The 26,466-nt window shown below is 55.5% G+C and overlaps 2 protein-coding genes across 7 annotated transcripts in view; one reads left to right on the forward strand and one right to left on the reverse strand.

Annotated features, from left to right (window-relative positions):
• Positions 1 to 6,789, forward strand: part of LRRC71 (leucine rich repeat containing 71) — an 11,249-nt gene extending 4,460 nt beyond the window's left edge. Inside the window, exons 2-15 of one of the 4 annotated variants that reach the window (XM_012733425.1) lie at positions 49 to 198; positions 514 to 642; positions 729 to 804; positions 975 to 1,052; positions 2,360 to 2,428; positions 2,661 to 2,820; positions 2,900 to 2,983; positions 3,059 to 3,148; positions 3,727 to 3,876; positions 4,026 to 4,116; positions 4,456 to 4,544; positions 5,434 to 5,545; positions 5,951 to 6,072; positions 6,283 to 6,789. In XM_012733425.1, coding sequence (XP_012588879.1) covers positions 49 to 198; positions 514 to 642; positions 729 to 804; positions 975 to 1,052; positions 2,360 to 2,428; positions 2,661 to 2,820; positions 2,900 to 2,983; positions 3,059 to 3,148; positions 3,727 to 3,876; positions 4,026 to 4,116; positions 4,456 to 4,544; positions 5,434 to 5,545; positions 5,951 to 6,072; positions 6,283 to 6,402 — 1,520 coding nt within the window. In that variant the 3' untranslated portion in view covers positions 6,403 to 6,789. The other 3 variants (XM_012733426.1, XM_012733428.1, XM_012733427.1) reach the window with 3 other exon arrangements.
• A 1,326-nt stretch (positions 6,790 to 8,115) lies between these two features.
• ARHGEF11 (Rho guanine nucleotide exchange factor (GEF) 11) overlaps positions 8,116 to 26,466 on the reverse strand; it is a 99,367-nt gene continuing 81,016 nt past the window's right edge. For 2 of the 3 annotated variants that reach the window (XM_012733340.1, XM_012733339.1), the window contains 23 exons: positions 25,627 to 25,771; positions 25,250 to 25,346; positions 24,490 to 24,519; positions 21,710 to 21,836; positions 19,300 to 19,479; positions 19,167 to 19,214; positions 18,783 to 18,970; positions 18,376 to 18,522; positions 18,045 to 18,124; positions 17,821 to 17,946; positions 17,191 to 17,308; positions 16,238 to 16,416; positions 15,641 to 15,716; positions 15,195 to 15,362; positions 14,435 to 14,525; positions 13,619 to 13,738; positions 13,159 to 13,220; positions 12,283 to 12,501; positions 11,618 to 11,965; positions 10,594 to 10,689; positions 9,718 to 9,968; positions 9,281 to 9,470; positions 8,116 to 9,168 (listed from right to left, as the gene is read on the reverse strand). In XM_012733340.1, the coding sequence (XP_012588794.1) occupies positions 9,110 to 9,168; positions 9,281 to 9,470; positions 9,718 to 9,968; positions 10,594 to 10,689; positions 11,618 to 11,965; positions 12,283 to 12,501; positions 13,159 to 13,220; positions 13,619 to 13,738; positions 14,435 to 14,525; positions 15,195 to 15,362; positions 15,641 to 15,716; positions 16,238 to 16,416; positions 17,191 to 17,308; positions 17,821 to 17,946; positions 18,045 to 18,124; positions 18,376 to 18,522; positions 18,783 to 18,970; positions 19,167 to 19,214; positions 19,300 to 19,479; positions 21,710 to 21,836; positions 24,490 to 24,519; positions 25,250 to 25,346; positions 25,627 to 25,771 (3,145 nt within the window). In that variant the 3' untranslated portion in view covers positions 8,116 to 9,109. Of the gene's footprint in view, positions 9,169 to 9,280; positions 9,471 to 9,717; positions 9,969 to 10,593; positions 10,690 to 11,617; positions 11,966 to 12,282; positions 12,502 to 13,158; positions 13,221 to 13,618; positions 13,739 to 14,434; positions 14,526 to 15,194; positions 15,363 to 15,640; positions 15,717 to 16,237; positions 16,417 to 17,190; positions 17,309 to 17,820; positions 17,947 to 18,044; positions 18,125 to 18,375; positions 18,523 to 18,782; positions 18,971 to 19,166; positions 19,215 to 19,299; positions 19,480 to 21,709; positions 21,837 to 24,489; positions 24,520 to 25,249; positions 25,350 to 25,626; positions 25,772 to 26,466 lie in introns of all 3 variants that reach the window. The other variant, XM_012733338.1, reaches the window with a different exon arrangement.

The raw sequence follows: 26,466 nt of genomic DNA on the forward strand, positions 1-26,466 counted from the left end.
GGTAGGCTGGGGGTGGGGGGCCGCCAGCCCACTCCCCCACCTCCGCAGAGGAGTACCAGTGCACCGGCGCCCTGGAGACTGACTTCGCGGAGCTCTGCGCGCGGTCGGGATACGCGGACTTCCCCAAAGTAGTTCCTCGGCCCCGCCCGCACCCGAGCTTCTTCCCGTCCGCCTCCTTGTCGGAAAAGCCCACCCTAGGTGAGTGACCGCAGAGCCCCACGCCCACCCTCAGGGTCCCGGGGCGAGGAGCACCACTGGCCCGGGCGCGGGGGAGTGTGCGTGAGGGGGGTGGGCTCGGGTGGTGGGGGCTGAGAGAGGGAGGTCCCCGTCTTCCTTTCCAGCCCTAGCGGAGACGGGAGACGGGTCTGGCCAGAGTGTGCCTCCCGCACCCACGCAGTCCCAGCCTGGGGGCGAGGGGCTGGGGAGAGGGCTGCGGGGGGAACCCGTCCCAGCCTCGGTGCGCACGTGGGTCTGGGGCGGTGGCTCACCCTGCCCCTTAAATCCCCCACCCAGTAGAGGACCAGCGTCTGTCGGCGTCCTGCAGCATCAACAGCCTGGAGAGCAAGTACGTGTTCTTCCGGCCCACCATCCAGGTGGAGCAGGACCTGGACGACAAGTCGGTGAAGGAGATCTACATTCGGGGTGAGCCCCGCTCGCCCGCCCTCGGCGTTGGGCTGTTCACGCAGGCTCCCTCTCCTGGGACCTGAGGTCCTCCTCCTCTCCCGCAGGTTGGAAACTGGAGGATCGGATCCTCGGTATCTTCTCGAAATGCCTGCCCGCCCTCAGCCAGCTGCAGGCTATCTAGTGAGCCAAGGGACAGTGGGAGGGCTGGAGTCAGTTGCGGGGCAAGGCTCCCGCTGGCTAGGAGAAAGAGGGACAGTGATTGTGAAGAGGTGGGGTACGAGGGAGGGTGAGAGGCAAGATGGCTGAAAGGGAGGAGCTTCAGCTACTTCTCTGTACTTCTTACCTTCCAGCCTGTGGAAGGTGGGGCTGACGGATAAGACCCTGACCGCCTTCATTGCTCTGCTGCCTCTCTGTTCTTCCACGCTCAGGTCAGCAGAGGGGACAAGGCATCGGCAGACAGTCCCTGTGTCATTCTGGGTGGGTGTGGGGGGGCAGTTGGATCCCTGAAGGGGGCTACCCCACCTCAGGTGTGAAGCAGGGAGGCATGGGTGGCCGCCTGGAGGAGGTGGTGTTGAGTTGAACGTTGAAGGGGATGTGGAGGCTGCCAGGCAGGGAACTGGGAAAGGGGCTCCTTGATTCAGAGGGAACAGGGTGAGGTCAAGTAGGGCATGCCCCTCAGGCATGGTTTACAGTATGCAGAGCAAATTTGATTGGGCTGCCCTTCTTGAGACTCCACAGCACCCTGGACTTCTTCACAGAACACGTCCTCAGTGTTACACACAGGACCTGGAAAGTCCCGAGAGGGGGATTGTGTATGTTCAACTGGAGGCTCCCAGCACTCTCTAGAACACAGGAGCTATGCCATCATGAGAATGAGAACGATCTAGCAGGCAGAAAAATAACTTTAGAATTTATCTGAACATAGGGCAACATAATAGAACTGATTGAAAATGAAGGCTCTAGCTGAAAGATGAGCCAACATCATGGGAAAGAACTTCTAGAGACATCTAGTTCAATTTTTGTTATGACTTAGAAAAGGACCTCCATCCTCTTAGCACTGGTAAGAAGCCACTGCCCTGTGGAGGGTCATACATGTGTTACCTATTACCATGTAACAGTATCTCAAAATGTGGCTTAGCCAGAAAGCACTTGTGTCTCAATGGCTGGGGGATGAACCCAGATACAGGTTAGGGGGGGGTCTCCGGCCCCAGTTCCTAGAGCTGTTAGGGCTGGAGCTCTTGCTCCCAGGCTCTCCTACTGAAGGGGGCAGGCAGGGAGCAGGTGATGAGACAGTGCCTGGGTAAGCAGTCTGAATGCCCCCACCATGCACTTCCGGTGTCCCCAGAGAGCCCGAGAGAAGCCCAGTCTTTATGTGACTAAATGTGAAAGTGGCACCTGTCAGTTTTTGCTTCATTCATGAGAAGTGAGTCATCGGGTCTGGCCACACTCAAGTGGGAGGGGACTGCACAGGGCATAGATAGAACAGAGCGGGGTCCTCAGAGAGCTCGCCTTGCCACAGGTCACTGCCTTGCCACAGGTCGCTGCTTGAGGAGTGATGCTTTCACATGGCCACACGTCAGCAGTTTGCATCTGGGAGCTGTTACATAGAATTTCCTACCTGGGGGCCATCTCTGACTTTCCTGGCTGCTCCCCAGGGCCTCCCACTGCCGCTCAGTCCCCTTTTCTCCCTGGCCTCAGTGGCGCTTCCTGGTTCTCAGATCTCCCCTGCCCCCAGGAAGGTATCTCTGGAGGGGAACCCTCTGCCGGAGCAGTCCTACCACAAGCTCATGGCACAGGACAGCACGTGAGATTCTGCTCCCTCCCCCCCTTTCTGGGCCAGTCCTCCAAGTCTGGTCCTCCAAGTCTGCCCTAGCCCCTAGCCCTTCCTTGTCTCTATAATCTCCCCCAAGGACGCCCAGTCCCCACCCCTCCACCCTCAAATCAGATGGCCCTCCTCATGCTCCCACATTCTCTGACACGGCGGCCATGGCCCAGACCCGTTTCCAGTGTCCTTGGATCTCTGACCCACTGTCCAGGATCGCGCACTTGTCCCTGCGGAACAACAACATCGATGACCATGGTGCACAGCTCCTAGGCCAGGCTCTGTCCACCCTGCGGAGCTGCAACCGGACCCTGGTCTTGCTCAACCTGGGCTTCAACCACATCGGGGACGAGGGTGCTGGCTACATAGCAGACGTACGTGTGGGCGGACCGCCAGGGCTGGGGCAGAGTGGGCGCCCAGCGTCCCAGCTTACCTGTCGCTCGCTGGCCCCAGGGTCTCCGGTTGAACCGCTCCCTGCTCTGGCTGTCCCTGGCCCACAACCGCATCCACGACAAAGGTGCCTTGAAGCTGGCAGAGGTGGGTGTGCGCACTGGGCGGGTTCACTGAGTGGACCCACCCTGAAGCCTTGAGCTGAGGCGCCGCCTCGCCCAGGTCCTGCGCCCCTTCGAGCTGACGCACACCGAGGTAGTGGAGCGCCGGCGCCTCCTGCTGGAGAAAGGGACGCAAGAGCGGTCGCGATCGGTGAGGAGCAGCCTGGACGCCCTAGGCCACTCCCCAGGTCGGCGGCAGGACCCCAAGCTGGAGGTGCCCTAATCCGCCCTCTCCTCCGTGGTTGCCTTTGACTTGGGCACAGCTCTTATATCTTGGGCTGCCACTGCTGAACCACTCATGGGTGTAGAGTTGGTTAAGACGAAGGACTAGATTTAGATTTGAAATCTGGCTTATCCCACACCAGCTGGTGGCCTTGGCCGCGTGACTTACGTTCTTGGATCTCTGTTTCCTCATCTGTGAAGTGGGGAGAATTGTACCACCCTCAGGGGATTGTTGAGAGGATGAGGTTAATGCATGCAGTGCAGTTGCAACGGTGCTCACTCAGCACTTTGTTCAACTCCATGGGAGAGTTGGGGCTCTACCCCTGCCCCCTGCTCATCCCGGGGATGTCGGCCATTTCTCCCCAGCAGCACCTCTCCCTAAGAGCCTCACACACATGGTTTTAGCATGTAAGCTGGCAGGTTGGGAGGCAGTGCTGCTGCCTAGGCTTCCTCTACCCCTCACTGAAAAAGGGGTTCTCCCTACCCCTTCCCACTTTGTGAGCACAGCCTTCTTCCTCTCGACATGGAGACTCCAAAACAGACCGTGATAAAATTCAGCTGTTGGGGGCCAGCACTATTGCAGCAATGGAAAAGACAGACAAGACACAGTCAGGGAAGACCCCCAAGGGCCTGGGCAAGAAGAAGGAGAAGGCTGGGGTAGGTGCGCTGTGGTGGGAGAGCCTCGGGGAAAGGACAGGCGAGGGGGTACCGCTGGAGGGAAGGGCCCTCAGGCTCAGGTCCTGGCCTGGGCCCTCACACCTGCTGCACACCCTCCTGGAAGGGCCCTCATCTCATCTCTCTCTCAGGATGCAATGAAGAGGGAGGAGAAGTCAGGGTCTGGGCAGTCACCCACACAAGGAACTCCTAAGAAAGAAGACTCAAAGTCAGGCAAGGGGAGTAAGTGCCAGTGAGGGGGAGCCTGTGCTCCTTCCGGTGGGGAAGCAGGGAGAATGCGGGAGAGTGAAGCTGTGCTTTCTGCAGGAGCTGCTCTTCTTGGGTCCCCTTCTGGGGTTTGTTTCCTCTTCTCCAGATGATGTGAAAACCCCACCCAGCTCCCAACCTCAATCCTCAAATCCACTCCTCGCGCCCTGGGCTGGGCCCTCGCCTTGCTGGGGCCCCTGCAGCTTTGAGTTGGAGGGGCCTCCTTCCCTGCCTGGCCTGCTCGCTGGCAAGCTGGGGAGGGGAGGCAGCATCAGAGGCCTGCACCATGCATTCTGCCTCCTTGTCCTGCTGCAGAGGTCACCATCCCCGAGCAGAAACCAAGCAAGGGCAAAGGGCCCAAAGCCGGGACCAAAGAGAAGCGCAGCATCCTCATGGAAGCGGAGGTAGGCAGGAGGGGGACGGGGTCCTCCAGCTGCCTGCAGAGCGCTGTCACTCAGCCACTTCAGTGCACACAGCCTTCCGCCCCGCAGAGCCACACCAAGTCCCACCCTAGGTTTTCCCAGCCTGATTTTACATGGGGGTTGCCGGGGTGAGCTCAGTGCACACCCTTTCCCTTCCAGGCTGGCCGAGGCCTAGTCCACTCACCGTCACCTCAGTCTGCTAGCCCAGGCCATGAGTTTCCTCACCTCCGTTATTTGCTTGCCCAGCCACACTGGGAACCCAGCACATCCCCTTGGCCCAGGGCAAGGGGCCCAGGAAGGCAGGGTGTGGTTCTCCTGGCTATAGGCCCACCCCTGTCCTGAGCACCCCACCTTTCAAATCCTTTGCCGCTGGGACCTCCCTTTTCCCTTTCAACTTGGACCAACTTGTTTTTTGTGTGAAACTCCCCGGCCTCTTCTCCCAGCTTCCCCAGCCCTCCAGCTGTTGGGAGCCACCTAGCATTCCACCACACAACATGCTGCTCATGCCCCCACAGCTTTGGCACCTTGTTTTCTGTACCTGGAAAAGAACTTCATTGGGTAACAGCCACATACCATCCCTCTTCCGCTCACAGCCCACCACCCCACCCCCAGGAGACGCGCAGGTCCTTCGGGCCATCGCAGCCCTGGCAGCTCCCTGCCCACTGTCCACCAGGCCACGTCACCAGCTCCCTTTCTGGCTTCCCTGCACAAAGTTGCTTCTTTGGGCTTGGGCTTATTTATCTTTGTACCCCCAGCAGCTGCACCAAAGCCTGGACCAGAGCCAGCCCTCAAAACGCGTATGTTGAACACAAGTGTGGCCCAGTGGCCGACTCCCCACTCCTCTGCTGCATTTAGTGTTTTGCTTTAGTAGCTGGTTGCTGAAGCTACCGAGATGGTCAACCCTCTCCTGGAGCCCGTGGAGCACCGAGATGGGAAAGTGTTCATGCCTGGGAACAAGGTCCTTCTGCACCTCAACCTCCTCCGTACGTCTGCCAGCCCCTTTCCTGCCGCAAGGCGACAGGCCCGCGCTGCGGAGGCGGCCCTTGCTTCTACAGCTCAGGACCTGGCGCCCTGTGCTGGGCGCCCAAGCTGTAGGCCCTTGCGTGCCAGGCTTGGGGGTATGGGGGTGGCGAGAGCTTGACAGGGCGATTAGAGTAATGAAGTCATCGGTGAGGAGTGATTTCTTTCACACTGCGAGCGAGAGAAATGGGGGTGTGAGAACAGGAGCGCTGAAGGAAGTCAGAGAAGTTGAGAACTGGGGTACAAGGCAGGACCGGGCCTCTGAGCGGGGACAGGGGAGCTGTGGGAAGCAAGGGGGTCCCTGTGGCGCCGGCACAGCGGAGGGTAGCTGGCGGTGGTTTAGGGGCCACTCCCGCACCTTCTACCAGGAAACCACATCACGGAGGTGGGGCTCGAGGGCTTCCTCACAGTGGTGCAGTACCAGGCGCAGTTCGCCAAGGCCAAGAGCCCGTCCAAGGGCCCCTTGGGCCTGCTGTGGCTGTCCCTGGCGGTGAGTTCCTCACTTTCCTGCAAGGGCTGCATGCGGAACTCCCCACTGCCAAGGCAGGTCTGCTTCCCTAGTTGTGTCCACCTCTCTACCCTCTCGCTGCGAGACAGTTGTACTTCCCCTTTCCTCCATGTCCCCTGGCCCTAACCCAGCTGTCCCAAGACACTCTTCTCTGCCAAATGACTCATCTTCCTTCTGCCAACTGTCCTTCAGAAAAACAGCTTCTCCCTGCAGTGTCCCACGTACACCAAGATCCAGGAGCTGATGCTGCCCAGAGACCCCATCAATAAGGCCAAGCCCAGGGAAGAGGAAGTTACAGCTTTCCCCACTTAGCTCCCCCCACCTTCTTCCCAGAGACCCTGGGCCACTGAAGCCGTTCCTGTCTGTGAGGGCCAGCCTCCCTGGGGGAGGGCTCAGGTCATTAACAAAGGCTGTTGCTGTACCTTTTCCCTGAGCTTGTCTGAAATCATTTGCTTCAGAATGACTTGGACCATTCGAATTGTCTGTTCATCATGTTTCCAAAAGTGACTGGGTATCTTTGAGGTTCTGCTGGGGATGTCCTGGGTCCCTCTGGTGCTGGCCAGCCAGGGATACTGCTCCCCTGTGTCCTGAGGTCCTGCATCCTGAGGTCTGGCTCTGGCTTTCAGACCAGGCCAGATGCACCAGCTAGGCTAAGGTTTGCACTTGGCTTTTAGTCTCAGGCAGAAGGGAACGGCTTGGGTTCAGTAACTGACACAAGCCAAGTAGGAAAGGGGGTAGGGGTGGGCCTGGCAAAGGGATTGAGCATGGGCTCCCCCATTCCATTCCTCCTCCACCCTACACCCATTTCTGTCTGGCCCAGATAACTGGTTTGGAGAGAGGCAAGGGCACAGCTTAAGAAAATACAACTGGCAGGCTACTCTGAAGGGGGCTATTCAGTGTGAGCAGCAAAGGCCAAGCTCCGGGCATGAAGCCTGGTGACACTGCCTGAAACCCAGGGCAGTCAGTGTGAGGCCTGAGTTCTTGGGAGAGCAGGGGACCCCACCCCTTTGCCTGTAGCTTTGCCTCCACTCACTCACTGACACTGGCCAGAGAGCACAGGTCTGGCCTTGGGAGAGCTACCACCCCCAGCCCTCTGTGGGGAGCTTCTAGGGGAGTGCCCTTTCCTCTGGGCTGACAAGACCCAGTTTATGACCCTGAAATCTGCTGGATCAACAGAGACCTGTTCTGTGTCCAGAACTCCTCTGAGGCTCAGTTCCGGCATTGGCCACTTGGCCTCTGCCTGGAGCTGCTCAGCCTCTCCTTAGCCGCCCCAGAAATGGTGCAGGGAGACTCGCCCTTTGCATTCCCAGTCCTGAGCACGCGACAGATGCTTGGTGGCGACCAGTCCCCAGCCTCTTCATCTGAATCCTTCTAAAGCTCCCTTGAACCCCTACAGGCCTGTCTGACCTGATCCCTTATCACTAATGTGTGTTAATTCTGACACATACTAATTCTGCCACTGAGAACTCGGCACCTGGCATTACATGAAGTTTAGGAGTAGAACACTGGGCTGAAAGAGAATGTGTCCTTTGGCCAAATAACAAAGGCTTGGCGTCTCCACCCTGGAGGCCTGCGGTGCCAGCCTGGCCAAGCGTGAAGGGCTGAGGACAGTGAGAACGGCTGGGGACGAGCCTCGCCTATGCTTCTGCCTTGGAAGTGCTGAAGCTCACTGAAAGCAGCTCATGAGGTCTCTGGAGTCTGGGCCACGGTGCCTTTGCAGATATGCGTGTGTGAGTGGGTTCAGCGTCTTGTATTTTGGCTGTGGGGTTGTTTAACTTTGTTTCTGTGCGATCCAGTGGGCTCCCATCTGGAGCTGTGTGAGAAAGGCAAGACCAGGTCTGGGGGCCTGATGCTGGGCCCAGGGAGATTCCTTCCATCCCTTCCATGCAGTCCTAGCCTGTCTCACAGTGAACCACCTGTCTTTTGTCACAGCAGTTTCAAGAATCACACACACACCACCACAATTAAAGAATATTTAACTTTTCTTAAAAAAAAAAAAAAATCTTAACCATGAAAGGAAGAAAATAAAAGAGTATACATTATTTTAACAGCAAAACAGTCATTTCCATATCTATATTTTATATATTATATATATATATTTATATATATATATGTATATATACACCTAGCACAGTGTGTATATTCTAGTCGTCAGTGAGGAAGAGGAGTGGACATGGTAGTGGGGGCCAGTGCTGTGGTGGCCCCTGGGGATGCTCCTGGTTAGTTCAGGGACTCCAGCATTCAAACCCCTCCCCCACTTCCTGGGGCCCAGTTTTCAGCTCCGTACCTGATATACTGGATTTTTTATACAGAGAGAGTGGGGAGGGTAGATTTGGTAGTGGGAGTGGGTGAGAGAAATCCCCTTGAAGATGGGAATTCTGGGATGCAAAGAGGGAGGGATTTGCACACAGCACCAAGCAGGCTCTGGGGCGAGGTCAGCGGGAAGCAGGAGCCCTTCCACCCACAGGGAGCTGGGCTGTTAACTAGCAGATGCAAGCAAACCTCTTTCCACAGTCATCCCTTCTGTAAGTCGCCAGTACCCCGGGGAACAGAAAAAAAGGTCAAAGTTATTTACAATAGCAAAGATGCACATACAATACATACATATTTATAGGAAACCAAAGTGACAGGAGAGGTGGAGGCACCCCACCTCAGCCTTGGGGTCCTGTGAGGGGGAGAGAAAAGTGCATTTATACGAAGCCTCCTTTTCCCCTTGTGTGTCTGAGGGCACCCACACATACAGGCGGACACACCTGCGTGGGACGAGGGGCTCAGACGCGATCAGCATGCTTAGGAGACGCAGGGCCTTGCAGGGGTAGTTGAGGGGAGGGAAAGACACTGGAAGTCAACTCCCATCTGGACAGACCAAGCAACATGCGGAGGGTCTCGGCTGGATCCCAGTCTCTTCAACTGCCTTCACCGGGGAGAGGAGATTGGGGCCCCCCCCCCCCCCCGCATGCCCTCGCCTCGGGCCAGTCCCGAGAGGAATGGGGATGCAGCAGATTGGTGGCTTCAACAGTTACAGTCCTGGGGACATGGTCGCGTCAGGTGTACTGTCTTCCAAGGGAGTGTCAGTGCCTGTGGAGTGTGTGGAAGGATGACGGTGAGACCCATTTTGGCCCCCCCCCCACCAATCCATACCAGCTGGAGCCCTCCCCATTGGGGGAACAAAGGAGCCGGCTTCACTCACCATCCTCAGGGGGGGGCCCTAGTTCGTGGCTATCCCTGGAGTCATTCACCAAGGGCCCCTTGGCGGGAGGTGACAGGAAGCCATCTGTCCATTTGGTGGCCTCTGTGTGAAAACTACCCACAGGTGTGGTGCCACCCGATGACTCTCCCCCGAGGGAGCGCAGCAGCTCTCTGTGGGCCAGCTCCATGTCCTGGAAGATGCAGAGACGGGTCTGCTCTGAGTCCTGTTCCTAGGCCCCTGAAGAAGGGGGTCACAACTTCCTCCACCAGCTGGGCCCTGGGTAGAGGGCTGTGCTGGAGGGAGGCTGGGAGGGCTGAGGGAAGAGTTCCAGGCCAGGTCAATCTGGGGCTCCCCTGGAGATACACAACTCCCTTGTGGGGGTGGCTGCTTTGGGGGTTGAATTCAAGGCCCCCAAGGCCCAAGTCCTGTTTTCTTACCTTGAGCCTGTTGAGCTTGACAGTGAGCTGCTCAATGGTGTGGAAGATCAGGCCCACGTCCCTGAGGGCCAGACTAGGGGGAGAGCGTCTGGGACGTCTTTCATCCTCATGGCTGCCCTGCTGCTGCTCGCACTGAGGTTCTGTCTGCCATTCGGACAGGCTGATGGGCTGGGAGGGGCCTATGGGTGCCCCTGAGGGGTCAGTGCTTGAATCCAGGGGTCCTGCTGGCATGCTGACGTAAAAACAGTTCCCTGCCCCCATGGGAGAGAAAGACATTAGGAAGCAAGTGGAGGAGTGTAAGCCACTTCCGCTGCCGCTGCCCCCGTGCTGACTCACAGGGCCAGGGCAGCTGCCGGCAGGCAGCCCGGCACACCTGGGCCCACTCTGTTCAGTGGTCTCCTAAAGCCCTCCTCCTCCAGGACGCCTTCCGAGAGAGCAGTTTTCTCAGCGTGAGCCATACCAGGGAACATCCTTAGTGAAGCTGAAGGGGAGTGAGTGGCCAGAACGCAGTGTTGCATCGGGGATAGGGGAGTGGGGGGCTGGAGGGGTGTCAGAGACAGTAGAAAGCCCCTGACAGGGCAGTAAGCACAGGGGACTCCCAGGGGCCCTCTGTGGGGGACCTGACAGACTATGAAGCTTATTCCCACGAAGATGTGGCTGGGTGGGCAAGTGGCGTCCGGGCTTTGTGAAGGTCCCCACAGTGGGTGGAATGGGGTCTGCCCTGCATGTCACCCTGTCCTCACCCCCCCCCCCCACATGGCCGGGGAGGGACTGTCTGGGGGGAGGAGGGGGCACACATGGCTGCAGAAACGGGTCTGCGCCCCACGGCGAACACTGCAGCCCTGGCTGCTCTGGCTCCAAGGAGAAGTGTGTTACCCGCAGCCTTTGCTCCGCCTTCCACTTCGGGTGGCTCAGGCCCTGACTGGACACTCTCTGGTAGTCCAGGGACAGCCTCGCTGCCTGTCACTTCAGCTGTACCGACACCACCACCACCAAGGCAAGCAGAGGTGGAAAGGGAAGGGGAAAGGAGGAAAGAGGAGAAGGGAGGGGGAAGAGAAAAAGAGAAGAACAAGTGAACACAGTGCACACATGACTGTGTGGGGGCTGCAGAGACCCCGTCCACCAACGCACCGAAAGACAGAAGGAAGGTCAGGTCCCAGAAACCGGAGACAAGCGGGCCTGCTGCAAGGGAGGCAGCACCCCTCCACTAGGTGGGCCCAGCCCAGCCCTCAGGACAGCGGGCTGAAGGCCCCTTCCCAGCCGAACTCGGCTGTTTTCTGTCTTCAGCTGTCTCCTCCCTGCACGGGCCCCTTCCCCTGGGCTCACTGCTCTGGCCAGAGTAACCTGTCCTGAGCCCCCACCCTGGCAGCCTCTGCCTTTCTGGTCTTAGGGCTGCTCCCCCTCACCCACCTGGTCACCCCCTTACTCTGGTGTACTCCTGGTCTTCTCAATTATTCCCCATGTTTGCTCAACGTCTAGCCCCATCGCCACCCCCCACACTGCCAGTCTTCCTCCTTGCCATCTAGAGAGACTGGCCTTGGCATCTGTCCTTTTCTTTGGGGAATAGGCTTCTGGGAAAAGCCATGACCAGTGACCACTAGCAGAAACTTTTATTGACGGTCCTGTTGTTCCAGGCAGTAGGTCATAGCCTACACTGTAGAATGAGGTGCAGGATGATGCAGAATTTTGTTTGAGGTCACGCCAATGTCAAGTGGCAGAGCGTGAACCTCAGATGTACCCCCCGAGCCCGTGTGCTATCCACTGTCTCCCTGGGATTGGCACAGCCACTGCATACATGGCTTTCAGGACAAATGTCAGGAAAGAAGCGGTTTTTAGGAGTCCCCATGCCCTAGCAAAGTTGGGTGTCTGTCTTCCCAGGGAGTACCCCAATTCATTTTACCTTTTCTCACCACTTTGTAACTTCCGGCTGCCTCTGTGCTCGAAGCCTCTTCATCTAGTTTCCTGTCTAGTTCAGGAGACTCCCAAATACCCGAATTTCTTGTCCTTGGGGGCAGATGTTCCAGAGAACAGCCAGCTGCATCCTCCTGCTCTGGCCCTGGGAGCTGGCTGTCGTCCCCTTCACCCACGGTGGGAGCTGGCCCTGGGGAGCCAGGGTCCCAGGGGTGAGAGGTGATGCTGCTGACAGAAGCCGTAGGTGTCAGGTCGTCCTCGGGCTTCCTGGCAACCTGCGGTTCCACGGAGTGACCTGGCAGCAGGCTCCAGAGGATCAGGTGCCGGAGGCTCTCCACTGTGGGGAGACAGGCCATAGCATCTCTGGTGGGGACTGCACAGCGCGTGAGCAGTAGGAGGGGGCCTGGGTTGCAGGAGCTGGCTGCTGCGTCTCCCCCGACTTGGTGACCCTGCGTCCGTCACAGGGTGGAGCTGGAGCGCGCGGGCCAGCTGGCCAGCGGTGCGGGAAGCAGGCAGGGAGTGGCAGTCGCCCCTGCGTCCACGCTCCCCTAGTACAGTCAGGGAGAGCTCTGGGCAGTGAGGGTGGAGACGTGTCCAGTCACATTGGCTGTGCAGCTGGGCCCAGCCGCGCGGGGCGGGCCCTGAGGCACTCACCGTCCTCCAGGGCTGCGTCTGCGAGGCCTTCCATGAACAGCGGGTCTGGGAGGGGCAAGAGGATGGGTTCTCTCCTCCTGCTGCCCCTAGTCTCCGCATCCAGGGATGCAGCGGGGAGAGGCTGGGCTTGCAGTTCCTCGCCTCCTCTACTGCTCTCCTGCCCAGGGCCCTGTAGCAGTGCTGGATGCGTCCCGGCGGTTCTCTCCTGTGGCCCAGCGCCTGCTTTGGATTAGAGGGCAGTGCACAGCCAGGGAAAGGGGGGGGACCCGTACAGCTTGGATTCAAAGGGCTAGGAACACGCTCAGCCCCCAGATGCTTGCTGAACACCAGCTACGACCGGGCACTGCCCGACTCCTTGTGCACAGCAGTAGATAAAACAGAGGACCTGCCTTGAGGACTTCTTTCTAAACCGGAGACCCTCTCACCCCACAATCCCATCCCAATAACCACCTTAAACCCCTGAGCTCTTAGGCCCTCCCTGCTAGCGCAGCGGGTTAAAGCACAGCCCTATGAAACTGTACAATCTTAAAAAAGAAAAAAAAAAAAAAAAGAGCCAAAACCCTGAGCTTTCCTCCCCTGTCCACCCAATGACGCCTGTCCCATGTCTGTGTGGGCAGCTCATGCTCCATGAAGCCCCGGCTGCAGACTCCAGGCTTTGCTCTCATCCTGCACGGTGTCACCTGTCCCTCTGAGAACCAGTTTGGAGCCTGTTCATGTGAGTCAGTCTATACTCACCGAGTTCTTTCATTCTCTAGATTCTCCCTTCTTCACTATCCTTATCAGGGCCCATTCCTTAGGACCAATGGGTGTGTCCCACCCATGCCTGACCACCTCCCTACCTATGCCAGCAAAAACTGGGCAGTTCAAGGGACTCACTGGCCGGTAGCTCCTCGGGCTCAGGTTCACTGTGAAACACTTCTGAGTCATCCAACTCTACCCTGAGGAAGGAAACCCACCAGGTGAGAGAAGGTCACCTGCCAGCAACTCTGGCTCTCGGCTGAGCTGGAATGGCCCATGAAGGAGTGGGCCGAAGGGGCGGGGCCGGGTCCAGCACCTGCCTGGCTAGCTGGCAGCTGGAGAGTAGTGGTGGCAGTAGAGAGGGATAGTGGCCAAGCTTCTGGCCCCCTCACCCAAGCCCCCTCCCCCCCTTCCAGCACAGCCTCCATTATAGCCAGCCGTGGGGGAGAAAGCAGGGACTGTGGCAGAGAAGTGGGGGGATGTTCCCCACTGCCTGCTAATGTTTCTCTGCTGAGGCTGTCCAACTCCAGGGGTGAGGTGCTTGCAGAAAGCGGGAGGTCTGGGGGACGGGATAGTGAGGGGTCCAAACGCTAAGCACCTGCTGGGCCTGGGGCCCTGGTGTGTGGTTGGGCCCTGGGCTGGGGGCTGGATGGGTGTCGGGGCAGGCCCAGGGTGTCTGGTGGCACGCCGCACGGCCTCCTCTAGAAGCTCCATCCACCTGTTGCTCAGCAGAAACGGGGAACAGAAGGGATGGGTGATGAGAACAAGACCAGGCAGCACAGCTTCCCCTCCGCTGAGGCGCTGCGTGAGAGTGACGTCCTCCTCCAGGCCCTGTCCCATCTCCTGTCTGGTGGGGCCCCACCGCCCATCACAGCCCCGACGGACACTCCTGGGGTTATATTATTTGAAGTTACCAGTTAGTGAACACCAGCTCTCCCTTATGCTCCATACACATGTTTCTCTCTCAGAATAACTGAAAGGGGGCATCATCCACATCCTACAGCTGAAAATCCCGAGGTAAAGAAGTGGACTCAACCGTTGCCTTCCGCCATGCCACACCATCTCTGGCTGGCTGTGGGGTGGATAGAGGACTTGGCAGGGGTGGGTTCAGAAGGCACACGCCGCAAAACATATGAACTTTAAATGCCTAATGGGGAAAGGTGAAGAGCGTGGGCCAGAGACAGCAAAGCAGCAGTAACTGTGGCAGAGAGACTGCCGAGAGCTCGTCCTCATTTTACAGGCCAAGTTTGAGTCAGGGGTGGCAGCTTGTCAGCTTCCCTACTTCTGTCCTCCCCAGGGCCTGGTCCGGTGACTGCTCTGGGGCCCAATCCAGGCCTCCCTGTTCACCATCCTCACATATACACCAGCCTGGGCACAATGGGTTGGCAGTTACACATGATCCCACAATCCTCACGTGTTCTTGTCTGACGACGTCAATGCGACCAGTTCATAGATCTGGGGTGGACCCAGCTCGGAGGTACAGATGATGAAGAAGGCCCGCTTGTCTGTGTGGGCAAAGCAAGGTAGAAGGGTGTGTGCTGGAGTGGTGGAGGCCTGCTCTCAGCACGAAGGCTGACACGGGTCATCAGAGCTAGCTGGGACCTGCCTGCCCAGGGGAGGCGGCAATTCTAGAACCCTGAATGATCAATGACAAAAGGGTCTGATGGGTACGTGGTGCTTGGAGTCTATAAAACTCTCATACTTATCATCCCTTTGATGTCCCCAGGGGTCCGGGAGAGGGCAGGCAGTCGCTCCCAATCAAAGACAAGGGAGTGAGCCAGAGAGGGGCCGTCTGATGGCTCCAGAGCCCTGCGGACATTCCGCATTCCCCAGGAGCGGTCTGCTCTGTGCTGTGGGTCTCTCCTCTTCAACCCAGCCCTGCCCCTTGTCCCGCGCCTCTCTGCCGGCCCCCTCTTCCCACTCCTGCTTAGATAGGCTGAGCTGACCAGCCCATACCCCACCCTGGCCAGCACTTCCGGAGCGGATTGCCTCTCTCTGTTCCAGCTTCTCACCCTCACCCTGGCCTACAACCTCCTGCTCAGGAAGGTCAGGAGCGGCAGCAAGGAACACAGGTGGCCAGTTGAGTTCTGTAAGGCCCAAGGGGGGCCCTGCTCTCCCCAGTGCTCACTGACACTCCTAGTATTGATGGGCCTGGGGCCCTCTCCTTGTGGTACCTGTGGCCACAGAGCGGATAAGCACAGCATTGAGCTTGAGCACGGGGCTGAAGGTCTGCTTGCTGTCTGAGGAGCCTACGGCGGTCTTGCTGTGGCACTTCAGCAGCAGCTTCTCGTCCTGTTTCTGCAGCAGCACCAGGAGATCCTCCAGCAGCAGCACGTGCAGGTCTGTGGGTGTGGGGTTGTGAGGGCTGCTCCCGCACCCACACGTGGGGAACCACAGGGTCTAGATGCCCTGGAGTCTGGTGACCTCTAAGCCTTCCTGTGGCAGCCCCACCCCACTCTGTGCCCAAGAAGTAGTTCCCGTGCCCACCTGAGTATCACATGGCCGCCTGGCCACTTTCCGATGCCTTTAGAGCATGGCTCCAGGGCTTATGCCACAGAGGGAAGCCCCTGGGGCCACCCGTCTGCCACACAGCCCCCAGGCCCCTGCCCCCGGCACACACCCAAAGTCTTATCCTTGCTTATCCTCCAGGTCAGAGGCCCCTCATGGATCATCTTTCTTGTTGTAAGATCCAGGCTCTGTGGAAGAGAGATCATTTGTTCATTCACGCCACAGTATCTGAGAAGTACTATGTGCCAGACAGTACTGCAGACATAGCGGGGCATCAGTTCAGTGAAGAAACAGTCTTCGCCTTTAAACTCTTGTGGGGTCACAGACAAAAAGGCAACACAAAGGCACGTGCCACGTTGGGGACTCCACCAGTGGTCCTGGACAGGGTGTCTCAACCCTGGACCAGTCCCCACCCTCCCAAGGTCTCTCTCTGGCTCACCTGCCCATCCTGTCTGCTCCAGTCCCTTCCAAGTGATCGTCACCTCTACCTTACAGCCCAGCCCCCAGGCTTACTCTCCCTGGCGAGTCCTCCCTCTGGGAGGATGGGGTGACACGGCACAGGGTGAGTACATCCCCAGGCGCCAGCACGCGCCCTATTACACGCAGAACGGACCATGCGTCCCAGCACCAGCACTCGCTAGGCCCTGAGCAGGACTTGCTCCTGTGGCTGCCTGAGGCGTGTGTGGCCTGACCATGCAGGAGCCTCTACCTTGAACTCTGCCGCCAGAGGGTTACTGGCCCTCTCCAGGGAGGTGGTATCCAGGCGTTTCTGGTAGCCTTCGAGACGGTGCTGGTTCTCTGTCTGCTTCACTGCTTCATTCACATACTTGAGAATTTCCCGGCACTGATCGCGGGCCCGGGACAGCTTCTCATGCTCAGAGGTGCCACCTACCGAACAGGATGGAGGAGGTAGTGTGGGATTCAGGGTCCTGTACGTCCTCACTTCTTATATCCACAGTGGCTGACTTGCCTCATCCAAGGACCTCAGGTGTGAGATTAACTTTCACTGAGTGTCCCTGGGTGTCAGACCACACTCCGCACACCGAGAGCTCTGGGGGCGCCTTACCTAGACCACAACCAGCTCCACAGATGGGGGACAGGGAAAGGGACTATGGGTGATGACGATGAGTATGGCTCTTGCAATGCCTGTTCAAATCAGTCTGAGGGACCTAACACTGGTATACTCTGCCTCCGATGTCCCCAGTCGGAGGGTGGCAGAAGACACTTAGGAGACCAGGGACAGTGCCGACTTGTAGCCCCCTCACAAAGCCTGGTCCCCGCCTTGTAAGTTCTCACATGCAGCTGTCGGCTGTGCACTGCACAGGGCGTCTGGCAGCAGGCTGGGCCTCAGGCAGTGAGACAGAGCGGGGCTGGACTCCACCCACAGCCCGTGCAGGGCCACAAAGGGAGAGGAGCCGAGTGCCCTAACATTTGAACTTGTGTCCATACATGCTTTCCTCTGACTTGTGCAAAGACCCCAGAGGTTAGACAGAAGACCTCACCCCCTCCTGTGGCCAAGCACGTTCTATTTTCCAAAACTTTTTTCTCTGAGGCTGACCGTAACAAGACAAGGGGGAAGACCCTGAAGACCCGAGACTGGCTATGGTCACCACATCAGCCAGTGGCAAACCAGGGCGTGAGCTGAGCCCCTGCCCAACCTACCCGCTGTGTGCTTGATGATGCTCTCCAGCAGCAGTGGGTACTTGGTGAGCCGCTGCATCTCGGAGATGATGAGGTCTCGAAGCTGCAGCCGCCGGCACTGAGGGTGGCTCTCAGCCTCCTGCAAGGAAGGAGGTCAACATGTGCTTAGGGGCAGTCTGCGGGGGCTCGGGGTCAAAATGGCTGTGGACATGACAGATGGTCATGTCCATGAATGTCCCATGAAGGGCTGTTGGGGGCAGGGAGACAAATGTGGTAAAAAAGCTGCTTAGAGCAGGTATAATTCCTATTTTATAGGTAAGGAAACAGAGATCCTTCTAAGTACATAGAGTAGATGAACTAGGCCTTCTGACTGCAAACCAGCCTTTTCTCGTGAACCGTGGTCTGTCTTGAAGGGATATGTGCCCACGTTTCTGACAGGTGGCATAGGGAGGGTGCAGAGGGGTGTGGGGAATTGCTGGTTATCCTCTTTGGTAGCAGAGACCAGAGTGTGGGGAGCAGGGGGCCAGGACGAAATCTTGGGAGGTTCTTGGTGAATGTGATTGCTGCCCAGACCAACCAGCTTTACTGAGATACGATCAACCTGGTTAACTTCTAGTGGTGAACAAGGGCAGGTCGAAGGGCAGCATTCACCTGCATGAAGAGCTGGAATCGGCTTTCCTTGCGCTGCTTGGTTTTGATCAGCTCCAGGGCTATGGACTGGTAGGAGCAGAACTGAGCCGCCATCTGCTGTAGCTCTTCCCGGGCGGGGCCGTCAAACTGAGACATGGCAGAACGGACACGGAGTCACATCCACACCTAGGGTTCCCCCTGCTCCCCCACCCCGCCCTGAGGGGACCTCCTCCTTGCAGGCATACCCGAGCCAGCATGAGGTCACCAACATCTTTAATGATAGGGCCCTCCTCCCGGAGCTTCCTCATAGCTTCACACCAGGAATCTGGAGCAAGAAGAGAAGAGATATCTGGGGCCAAGCATCACCACCAAGCATTCTGTGACCCACTAAAGGGCTCTTTGGCAATGCTACAGAGAAGGGCTTGGAAGCTGTTGAGAGGAACTGGGAAGCTGGTTTCAGAGTGCTGACCAAAGAGGAGGATGGTTCCTGGCTGCGGGCAAAACCGGCACAGCAACAGGTTGGCGGAGAGCGACAGGAGGAGTGGACAGTGGGACGGGGTGTGGGTGGCTCCTCACTGTGGATCTCGATGAGCTCAGGCAGGTTGGGGAAGAGCCGGGCCAGCTCCTCTCGGGGCATCAGGTTTTCCTTCTTCATTCGCTGGTAGAAAATGAGGTCTAGGACCCGGAGTGTACGCAGATGGGAGGCCTCTGTCACAAACAGCTCTGAGAAGGAGGCGGGTAGAAATCATGTCAACAAGTATCTAGAGTCACCATCCTGATTCCCAAACCACTTTACTTTTGGGAGCACTAAGGGCTGGTTCAGACTGTGCAGCCACTTTTCTGTTGCCAAAAGGCCAGAACTGAGGGGCCCTTCTAAGAACAGCATGGACGGGTCTTGTCTTTTCCACTTCTCACATCTTAGAAGCTCACACAGAGTCCCTTGGGCCTGCCAGAAATGGGGTGGGGAAGGGGACACTTCTCACCATTGATGACCTCCTGCCGGTCAATCTCCCTCTGGCTTAGCTCAGCCACCACATCCTTGCCCACTGTGTGCTGCCAGTTCTGGGCATCTGGCTCTGGCTCCAGGTCAGACAGCTGGCCCAGGTCATCCTCTAGGAGGTGGGGAAGGAGGGCGTCTGTGCAGAAACCCAAGCTGGGGGACTCAATGCTCCTGAGGGAAAATGGGCAGCTCAGCTTCACTCAAATGAAGAACTCAACCGGGGCGCGTCCCTCCTGTCTGGTCAACCTCCTTGGACTGAGCCCCTGGGAAATCAGCAGGCCAGGAGGCGATGCAAACCCAAACAGCCGCTGATGGGAGCATGCAGGAACACCTTTACAAATAGAGGTGCTACGGCACCAGCACTCACCTGCGGCTCATTTTGGGGGTGAAAGGAGGGGTTGGGTTCTCGAGAGACCTGTGGAGAGAGTCAGGCTGAGCACTGCTGGGCCCTTGCCCCTGCCCTGAGATACTGGTGGGCCAAACGCCCCGAGCCTGCCCACCTGGTAGAGAGGCTGGAGGCGGAGGAGGAGGCTGACTGGTGCAGGCGGGCAGCCTCAGCAGCAGCGTCCATGTCGACATCACTGCGAGAGCGCGGTACGTTCTCTGCCTTCCGTGACCGCTTCATCTCCTCCCGGCCCTTCAGGCTCTCAGAGCGGCCCAGGCGAATCTCAGAGCGAGAACTTGATGGGGCGGGGAGAAGGGCAAAACACTTGGGATCTGTTCTCCTGGCCAATTTTTATCTGCCGCCCAACCCTAGGGCACCTCAATGCTGCATTTTCTCTACCGCAAATGTCCCAAACAAAGGCCAGACGGTGGGTTGTCTCACTGACAAACCACGTTTGCTGCTCTGCACCCTCTCCTCAGCCTGGCTCGATGGGCAGCCTTTCACCTTCCTTGCGAGTGAAGTAAGGGAGATCTGGGACTAAAAGTATCACTTTTGTGCCCAGATGCTAAAGAAACAAGCTCAAGTCAGAAAGTTGCAGGCCACAGTCCCTCAGGCTGAGGGGCTCGAGGTCCCACCCTCCCTGTCCTCAGGTCACTGTGTCCAACTTGGAACAGGTCACCTCCCACCCTGGGTTTTGCTGGAGGCAGAGCTCTCCCTTTGCTAGATGTAAGAGGGACTGCAGGCACTACCTTCATATAAATCATTCTAGAATGCCCACACCACCGGTCAGAAAACTGTTAGGCTCCCCCACCTCTCCTGCTGTGATGTGGATTTCTTCCCTTCTTCTCTTGAAGGCATCTTACCAACCGCCATCTCCCCTCCTGAGACAGAGCAGCTGGCAGCCCACTTCCGGGCTTGTTTACAGACAGGCAGGACCTGCTCCCCAGCCGCTAGGCCGGGGCTTGCTGCACTGGCTGTGCTCTTTCCAAGACCTCAGACAGATGGCCTCTCTGACCTCCAGCTACCCCACGGTGGTGTCTTTCCACAGTCAGTGGGAGGCCTCTTCACTGGTATTATTACTAAACTACATCCTGCTCTGCTTTAAGGCAAGAGAGGCTGAAAAGTCTGGAGAGCAGGTTGCTTTGTCAAGTGAGCCAAGTATCTTGTCTCCAATCAACAAATCCCTAAACTGCCAGGAGTCAAGTGAGTGCTCCTCTACCCGGGCACAAGGCTTGGTCCCAGGGTCAGAAATCACACTGCTGAGCCCCTATGAACTCATGCATGAAGTCTGCTAGAACAGCTCCAGCGCAGACTGCAGACTAGTGGATAACTCTGACTTGCAGTGGGTCCACTTACACCACAGGGCTGCAGAGCTAAGTACTTCCCGTCAGTTTCCCGTCAGTGAATGGCACTCCCACCAGGAAGTGAGACCCAAATTCCTAGAGTTCCACCTTCTAACACTGGGGGCTTAAGTAAGCCTCTTTGACAACTTCTGGCTCATATATTGCTAATACTATTTCTTCTAAAATTGCCAGTGAGTTTATAATCATTAAATGCAATGACTTCTGCTCAAAGCAGGATCCTAGTGAACTTAAGTAGCAAGTTCAAGAATTCAAGAGGGCCAGTAGTCTCAATTATGTTCTCAAAATGTTAACTGTGTCTTAACAATCTTAGATCTGAAACATGTGCAAGACCATGCCCACCCCAGCAAATCATGACTTGTGTATTTCATTTACCCAGCAGTACTATAGCTTTTATCTAACATGTATTTGTATTTCTCACTATGGCAAGATCCTGTAACATGCATTAGGCTTACCATAAAGACTTACTGAAAAGACAAAGAAATACATGCATAAAAGCAGGCTGTAGAATTTTAGCCATGACATGGTTGCTGTCAATTCACAATCAAGAACAAGCTATTGCTAAAGAAGATTACTCTTTGGAACCTGACCAAAGTGAACAGGAGAGATGCAACAGCCTCAAGTTCCTGGGAAGAGCATTTGGTTTTGAATCAGTGAGCTTTGCATCTCTTTGCTGAGATGAGCTTTGGATGCCCACAGTTCTGTCCTGTTTCTGAAAGAACCAGCAGAATCTCACCTGGTACTCTCTTCTGCACTAGCAGACACTGCTCTTTGCCTGACCTCATCATTTCCCAGGACTCCTCTTTTTGCTCCCCCCGTCTTCTCTTCTAGCCTTATCACTTAGGATTTCCTGATGAGCTGTTTATAATATAATCTAGTTCATTCTTGGGATGGAGTAGCTGAGTAGCAGGGGAGGAGAACCCAAAGGAAACTTTCGCAGTATGAGGTTCCTGGGCGGCTCTCTCCCTCACCAGCCTCAACAAGAAAGAGCAAAGTCTTCTGATGAAGATACCACAATGGGAAGATTCTAGAGGAGGGGAGTTCTAGAGCAGGGGCCTTAGAACTGCTTCCAGTTCTAGAAGCAGCTGGAACAAAATCCTTGCTCCAACCCTGTCGGCTCTCCCACACGGGAGAGGGGCTACGGGCCTACCCAGCCCCTGCTACCTGTCCCTCTCCAGCAGGTCCTCCGGAAAGCTTCCTGTCGAGAGTCGCTGTGCTCCAGGTTCTGGGGTGTCACACTGCTGGTTGTTCTCAAAGTGCTGGATGATGTTCCTCACATTGCCAGGTTTGACTGGAAGCAAACAGATAATGAAGGATGTTCTGCTTTCTGCTCATGTCTGACGCAGGGTTCACATTCCCCATCTGCCCCCAAGACATGGCTATAAGCGAACATGGAAACAGCATGGGTAGAGTCCAGGCTCTTCTACTGCCACCCCGTGTGGCTGAGGCAGTGGCATTACCTTTCTAGTTCAACCTTTATCAAATGTAAAATGAGAGGGTACAGAAGTAACTTTCTATGCATATTTCTTTTGGCTGATGCTTGTGGTAGAAAATCATGACTAGGTTTTTGCCAAGAGCCACACAGGTTAGAAAAGTTGCCAGAAGGATCAAAAATCTGTCTGACATGTCATATGGCCATGCTGCCAAATTATGTCAGTCATTTTTCAAATTTATGTTACTTTTAGAATTCACTGATTGTTTTTCCTGACTCGCTTTCCTGTTATTTGACCCCCATCCCCCTTCTCTGCTCTCCAGCATTAGAGAACTAGATGCTTTAATACCAGATGAAGGGGTCTGAGGAAGAACAGAGAGGAGAACTGCCCTTCTCTGGTGTCCAGATCCCAGCCCTCCTTCAAAGCTATGACAAAAGAAAGCTGTTTTTACTCAGAGAATAAGAGAGCAGTTGAGAGAGTACAAAGGAAGGTATAAGAACAGGGAAAACCCTGGAGAAAGTCAGGCCTAGGACTAAGCGGCTGTCATCTTCAGAGTCAGTTACCTCAGCTCCAGACCTGGTGAGATTAGGGTAGGAGGTGGGTGAGAAATGCTTTACTTCCTGGGACTAACAGAAGAAGTGGGAATGGGAAGCAAAATAATTATCGCTGGCTAAAGCCCACCCTATCCATACTAACACCAGGCCTCAGGTATCCTGATGCTACCTGTACAATCTCCCTATACAGCTAAACTCGTTTCATAAGAAAAAATTCCAAGCCCAAGGGGAGAGCTAACCTATTTAGCTAGTGTCTTCAAGTTTACAAGTTGTAGGCAGCTAGGGTGGCATTTTTCTAAAGCTGCACAGCAGGGGTATGCGTGTGTGTGAAGAGAAGGGCTGTTTAGGGGTAGGTCTGCCCAACAATGAAACTAGATACAAATGTTAAATTGTTGGCTACAAACAGATGATATTTTCATTAACAACAGAGACAGTAGTTGGTGATCATAAGTGGCGATATTTTCTACTACTGACTTTTTGACTCTGGCAGGTATTTGGTCTTTAGCTGTGGATTCATATTAATGTGATGTCCTGGAAGCTTTAGAACATGAGCCCAAAGCCTGACCTTACAATGAGAAGATCTGACTCAAAGAGATGGTGGCTGCCAGCACCCGCATCCTGCCCTGGGATCAGCAGCCCCACCCAGGGTTCCTGCGCCCTCTCTGACACAAAGCTCACAGCTGGGTGGGCTACGAGCAGCCCAGAGGCCAGTGCTGGCACGCTTGCTTTGGGAGGGCGCCTGGGAGGAAACACCTGTGAACCGAAGGCCCAGATTTCAGGGCTAGTCTAATTTTTTCATTGTTTTTATAAACTTTTTTTTTCAATAATCATTTTTATTGTTTAAAACAGCATAATGAGCCTAGGGATCTATTAACTTCTAAAATTGCTTTGAAGATCATTGCTTTTAATTGCTACTTCTACATAAAATGAATTCTAGGAACAAAATAGTTTCCTGATTACACTCGATCTTTACTAACTAGGACCTAAAAATGGACCTAAAAAACGTTCATCACTTTCTTGCACGTATATGAACCCCTCTGATATGAAATGAACTTTTCTAACTCCAGGCTTTAAGCTTCTTTGGGCTAATGTGTGTTTTATATGTACATCACCCTCAAAACACAGCTGGAGTGAAGCGGGTCTGCTGACACTGGCTTTTTCTCAACCTTTCTCTGCCTGGTCCTCCACAGCCTACTCAATGTGAAGGGGATGAGGATGAAGACCTTTATGATGAATTGCTCTTTGCCAAGGGCCAGTGTCTCAATCTCTGTGTTGTTCAAGAGTCAGGTCTGTGTGTGTGTATTCTAGAAGGTATCAGATACTCAAATATACTTTGGGCTCTACATGCTGCAGCTGTATAGTGTCGAGAGGGGGAGGTGCTATACTGAAGTAAAATAAATAAAAATATCTCAAATAAAAACTGTCAGAGACCATTAATTACTAAAAAAAAACAAAACAAAAAATAAAAAACTCAAACCTCATGACCTTCAAAAAAACGAGAATTTTTATTATTTCCATTAAAAATAACAAAAACTGAGGCATGTCTGTTGACAGACATTTCAGCGTGCGAGAGTTCCCTCACTGATACAGAAGCCTGGGCTTTTAGATCCACTGTGGAGAGGTGACAGAATAAAAGCTAAAGGCCTTAGCTGCGGGATGCCTGCCAGAGGAGAAGGCCTCTGTGGAGGCGCCAGGAAGGCCCCTGCTCACTCTGCGCTGTGCGGGTTCAGTTGGGTCCTCGGCAGAGGGCGGGACCCCGGGGCAGGGGTGTCTGTCTCAGAGCAGCCTTAGCAACAAGGAAGAACATATAAAAGGAACGGAGCGAGGAAAGGAAAGGAGGAGAGGGGGCAGGCGGGGAAAAGGTGGAGAAGGGAAAGGGAAGGAGGAAAGAGAGGGTTTGGAAAACAGAAACTCAGTCCTAATGCCAAGAAAAACCCAAAGAAAATGGTCCTTTTACCTTCCACAGGGGACAAGGGAATATGAAATGCTAAAAGAAAACAAACAAAAACAAAAGTAAACCATGAAAAGTCAAATTAATGTTTCAAAAGTCAAAACAAAAATTACATTAAGCTGGAAAATGAAAAGGCAGTGGTAAAAATCAGGCGATCTTGAAGTGTCCCCTCCTACCGTCCCCCAAAGCAGAAATTTCAGAAAAGGCAGCAGGCTCACCCCATGGCCCTTTGAGATCCCCACTAATAGTGGGGTCGTTAGGTACCGGCTGGGAGGGCCAGCAGCCATTTCAGACACAGCTGGGTCAACTGACTTCTGGGTCACACATGGTTTTAGGGGAAACTCTGAGCCCAAAATCTGCCCCCTACTCACTTAGTTCTGCTCAGTAGTGACTCCAACTCCCCCATCAAGGGCCCATTAATTGTGCCTAAGACAAGACCTCAGGAGTAGAGAACCCATGGATGAAGGTGAAGGGGTATTTAGGGTAAACAGAGCAATCTCTGCTAAGGAGGAAATATTCTCGAGTGGCCAGCTGGTAGTGACAGTTGACTGAGTCCACAGAGTCACATCCAGGCCTGCAGAGCCTCCCTGGCCCTGAAAGCAGTTACCGTGCACTGCTCAGAGCCTGCACGAAGCGCAGCAAGAGGCAGGGCAGCGCCCAGAGGAAGCTGTGGGCTGAGTGCTCCTGGGACACAGGGAGACCCCTGCCTGCCTGGTCAGTGCAGGCTGAGGTCACTGCTGGTGGTGGTTGATTCACTAATACTCACTGCTCTGGGAAGAGCTTTTGGGCTTCCCAATGTATTTGAGGATGGGGTTTCGCTTCTTGTCCTCCAAGGCATCCTTTTCTTTCTTGGAATTGCTGCTCTGCTGAGACAAGAAGCACTGTGGTTTGGAGAAAGCCTGACAGCAGGCCTGGCCACCACTCACTATGCCACTGCCCCCAGGCTTGCCACAGGCCAGTATCTGAGGAGTAACGTCCTGACTGTGTCCTGAGCAGCACATCTGCTCCTGACCTGGGGGACGGGACCTCTTCATGGACTTCCCCTCCGTAGGTGGCAGGAAGAACCAGAAAACTGGCTTCCCCAAGCTGCTGCTGAGGACAGAGACCTATGCCAGAAGGTGCTTTCTAGGGGAGTTCTGTCACCTTCTTGGCCTTTGGAAAGAAGGGCAGCCACTTGTCCTTGTCAGGTGCAGATGGGGCCTTTTCAGTGGTGCTGGAGGGTCGCATCTCTCTAAGACGGATCCCAACGTGGCTCATGTAGGTGCTGACGGCAAAATCCATGGGGGCACTGTGAGAGGAACAGAGGTTGTGAAGGCTGAGCCATGCACCTGCCAGCAGGTGGGCTGAACAGAACCACGATTCTAACAATGTCCTCACCACCCAGCTCCGGGGTCAGAATTCAGAGGGAGCCCTGGAACACACAAACGGGACTGACTGTAGGGAGAAGTTGGCTAAATGGCCGGCATTATTCTCAGGAGAAATGGTTTTCTTTTCCTAAGCAGAACTTTTCCTAATGATAGGATGGCAGGATGTCCATTCTCTAAAATGTAGACACATGAGCCATGTGCAGAGCTGGAGGACAGGCAGGGTCCAAAGTCAATGTCCTCTGGCGTGCGTGTGTGCATGTGTGTGTGCACGAGGGGGCGGGGACAAGGGGGATGGGAGAACACCGTCAGCCTCTGCTGAGGTGTCCTGTCCCTGCCACCCACCACCCTGTACAGACAGGCATGGAAGGGCAGCGTCAGGTAGCTTTCCAACTGCCACAGATGACAGCCCAGAGCTCTGTGCTTAAAAATATATTTGGCCCCATTTTGTGGGGGTGGAGTGGGGAATGGGATCAAAAACGGGGGGGGGGAAGCGAGGGAAATGCACGGGACTATGGTGGTGGCACACAGGTGATTTGGTGATGGGAAACCCGCAGGGATTACAATCGAGATGGAAAAATAAATGTGCAAAATGATGTAAAAATAAACTTTTGTAATA

This window comes from Condylura cristata, unplaced genomic scaffold, assembly GCF_000260355.1.
Source record: "Condylura cristata isolate star-nosed mole 26May11 unplaced genomic scaffold, ConCri1.0 scaffold00040, whole genome shotgun sequence".
In the NCBI taxonomy this organism is placed as follows: Eukaryota; Metazoa; Chordata; class Mammalia; order Eulipotyphla; family Talpidae; genus Condylura; species Condylura cristata.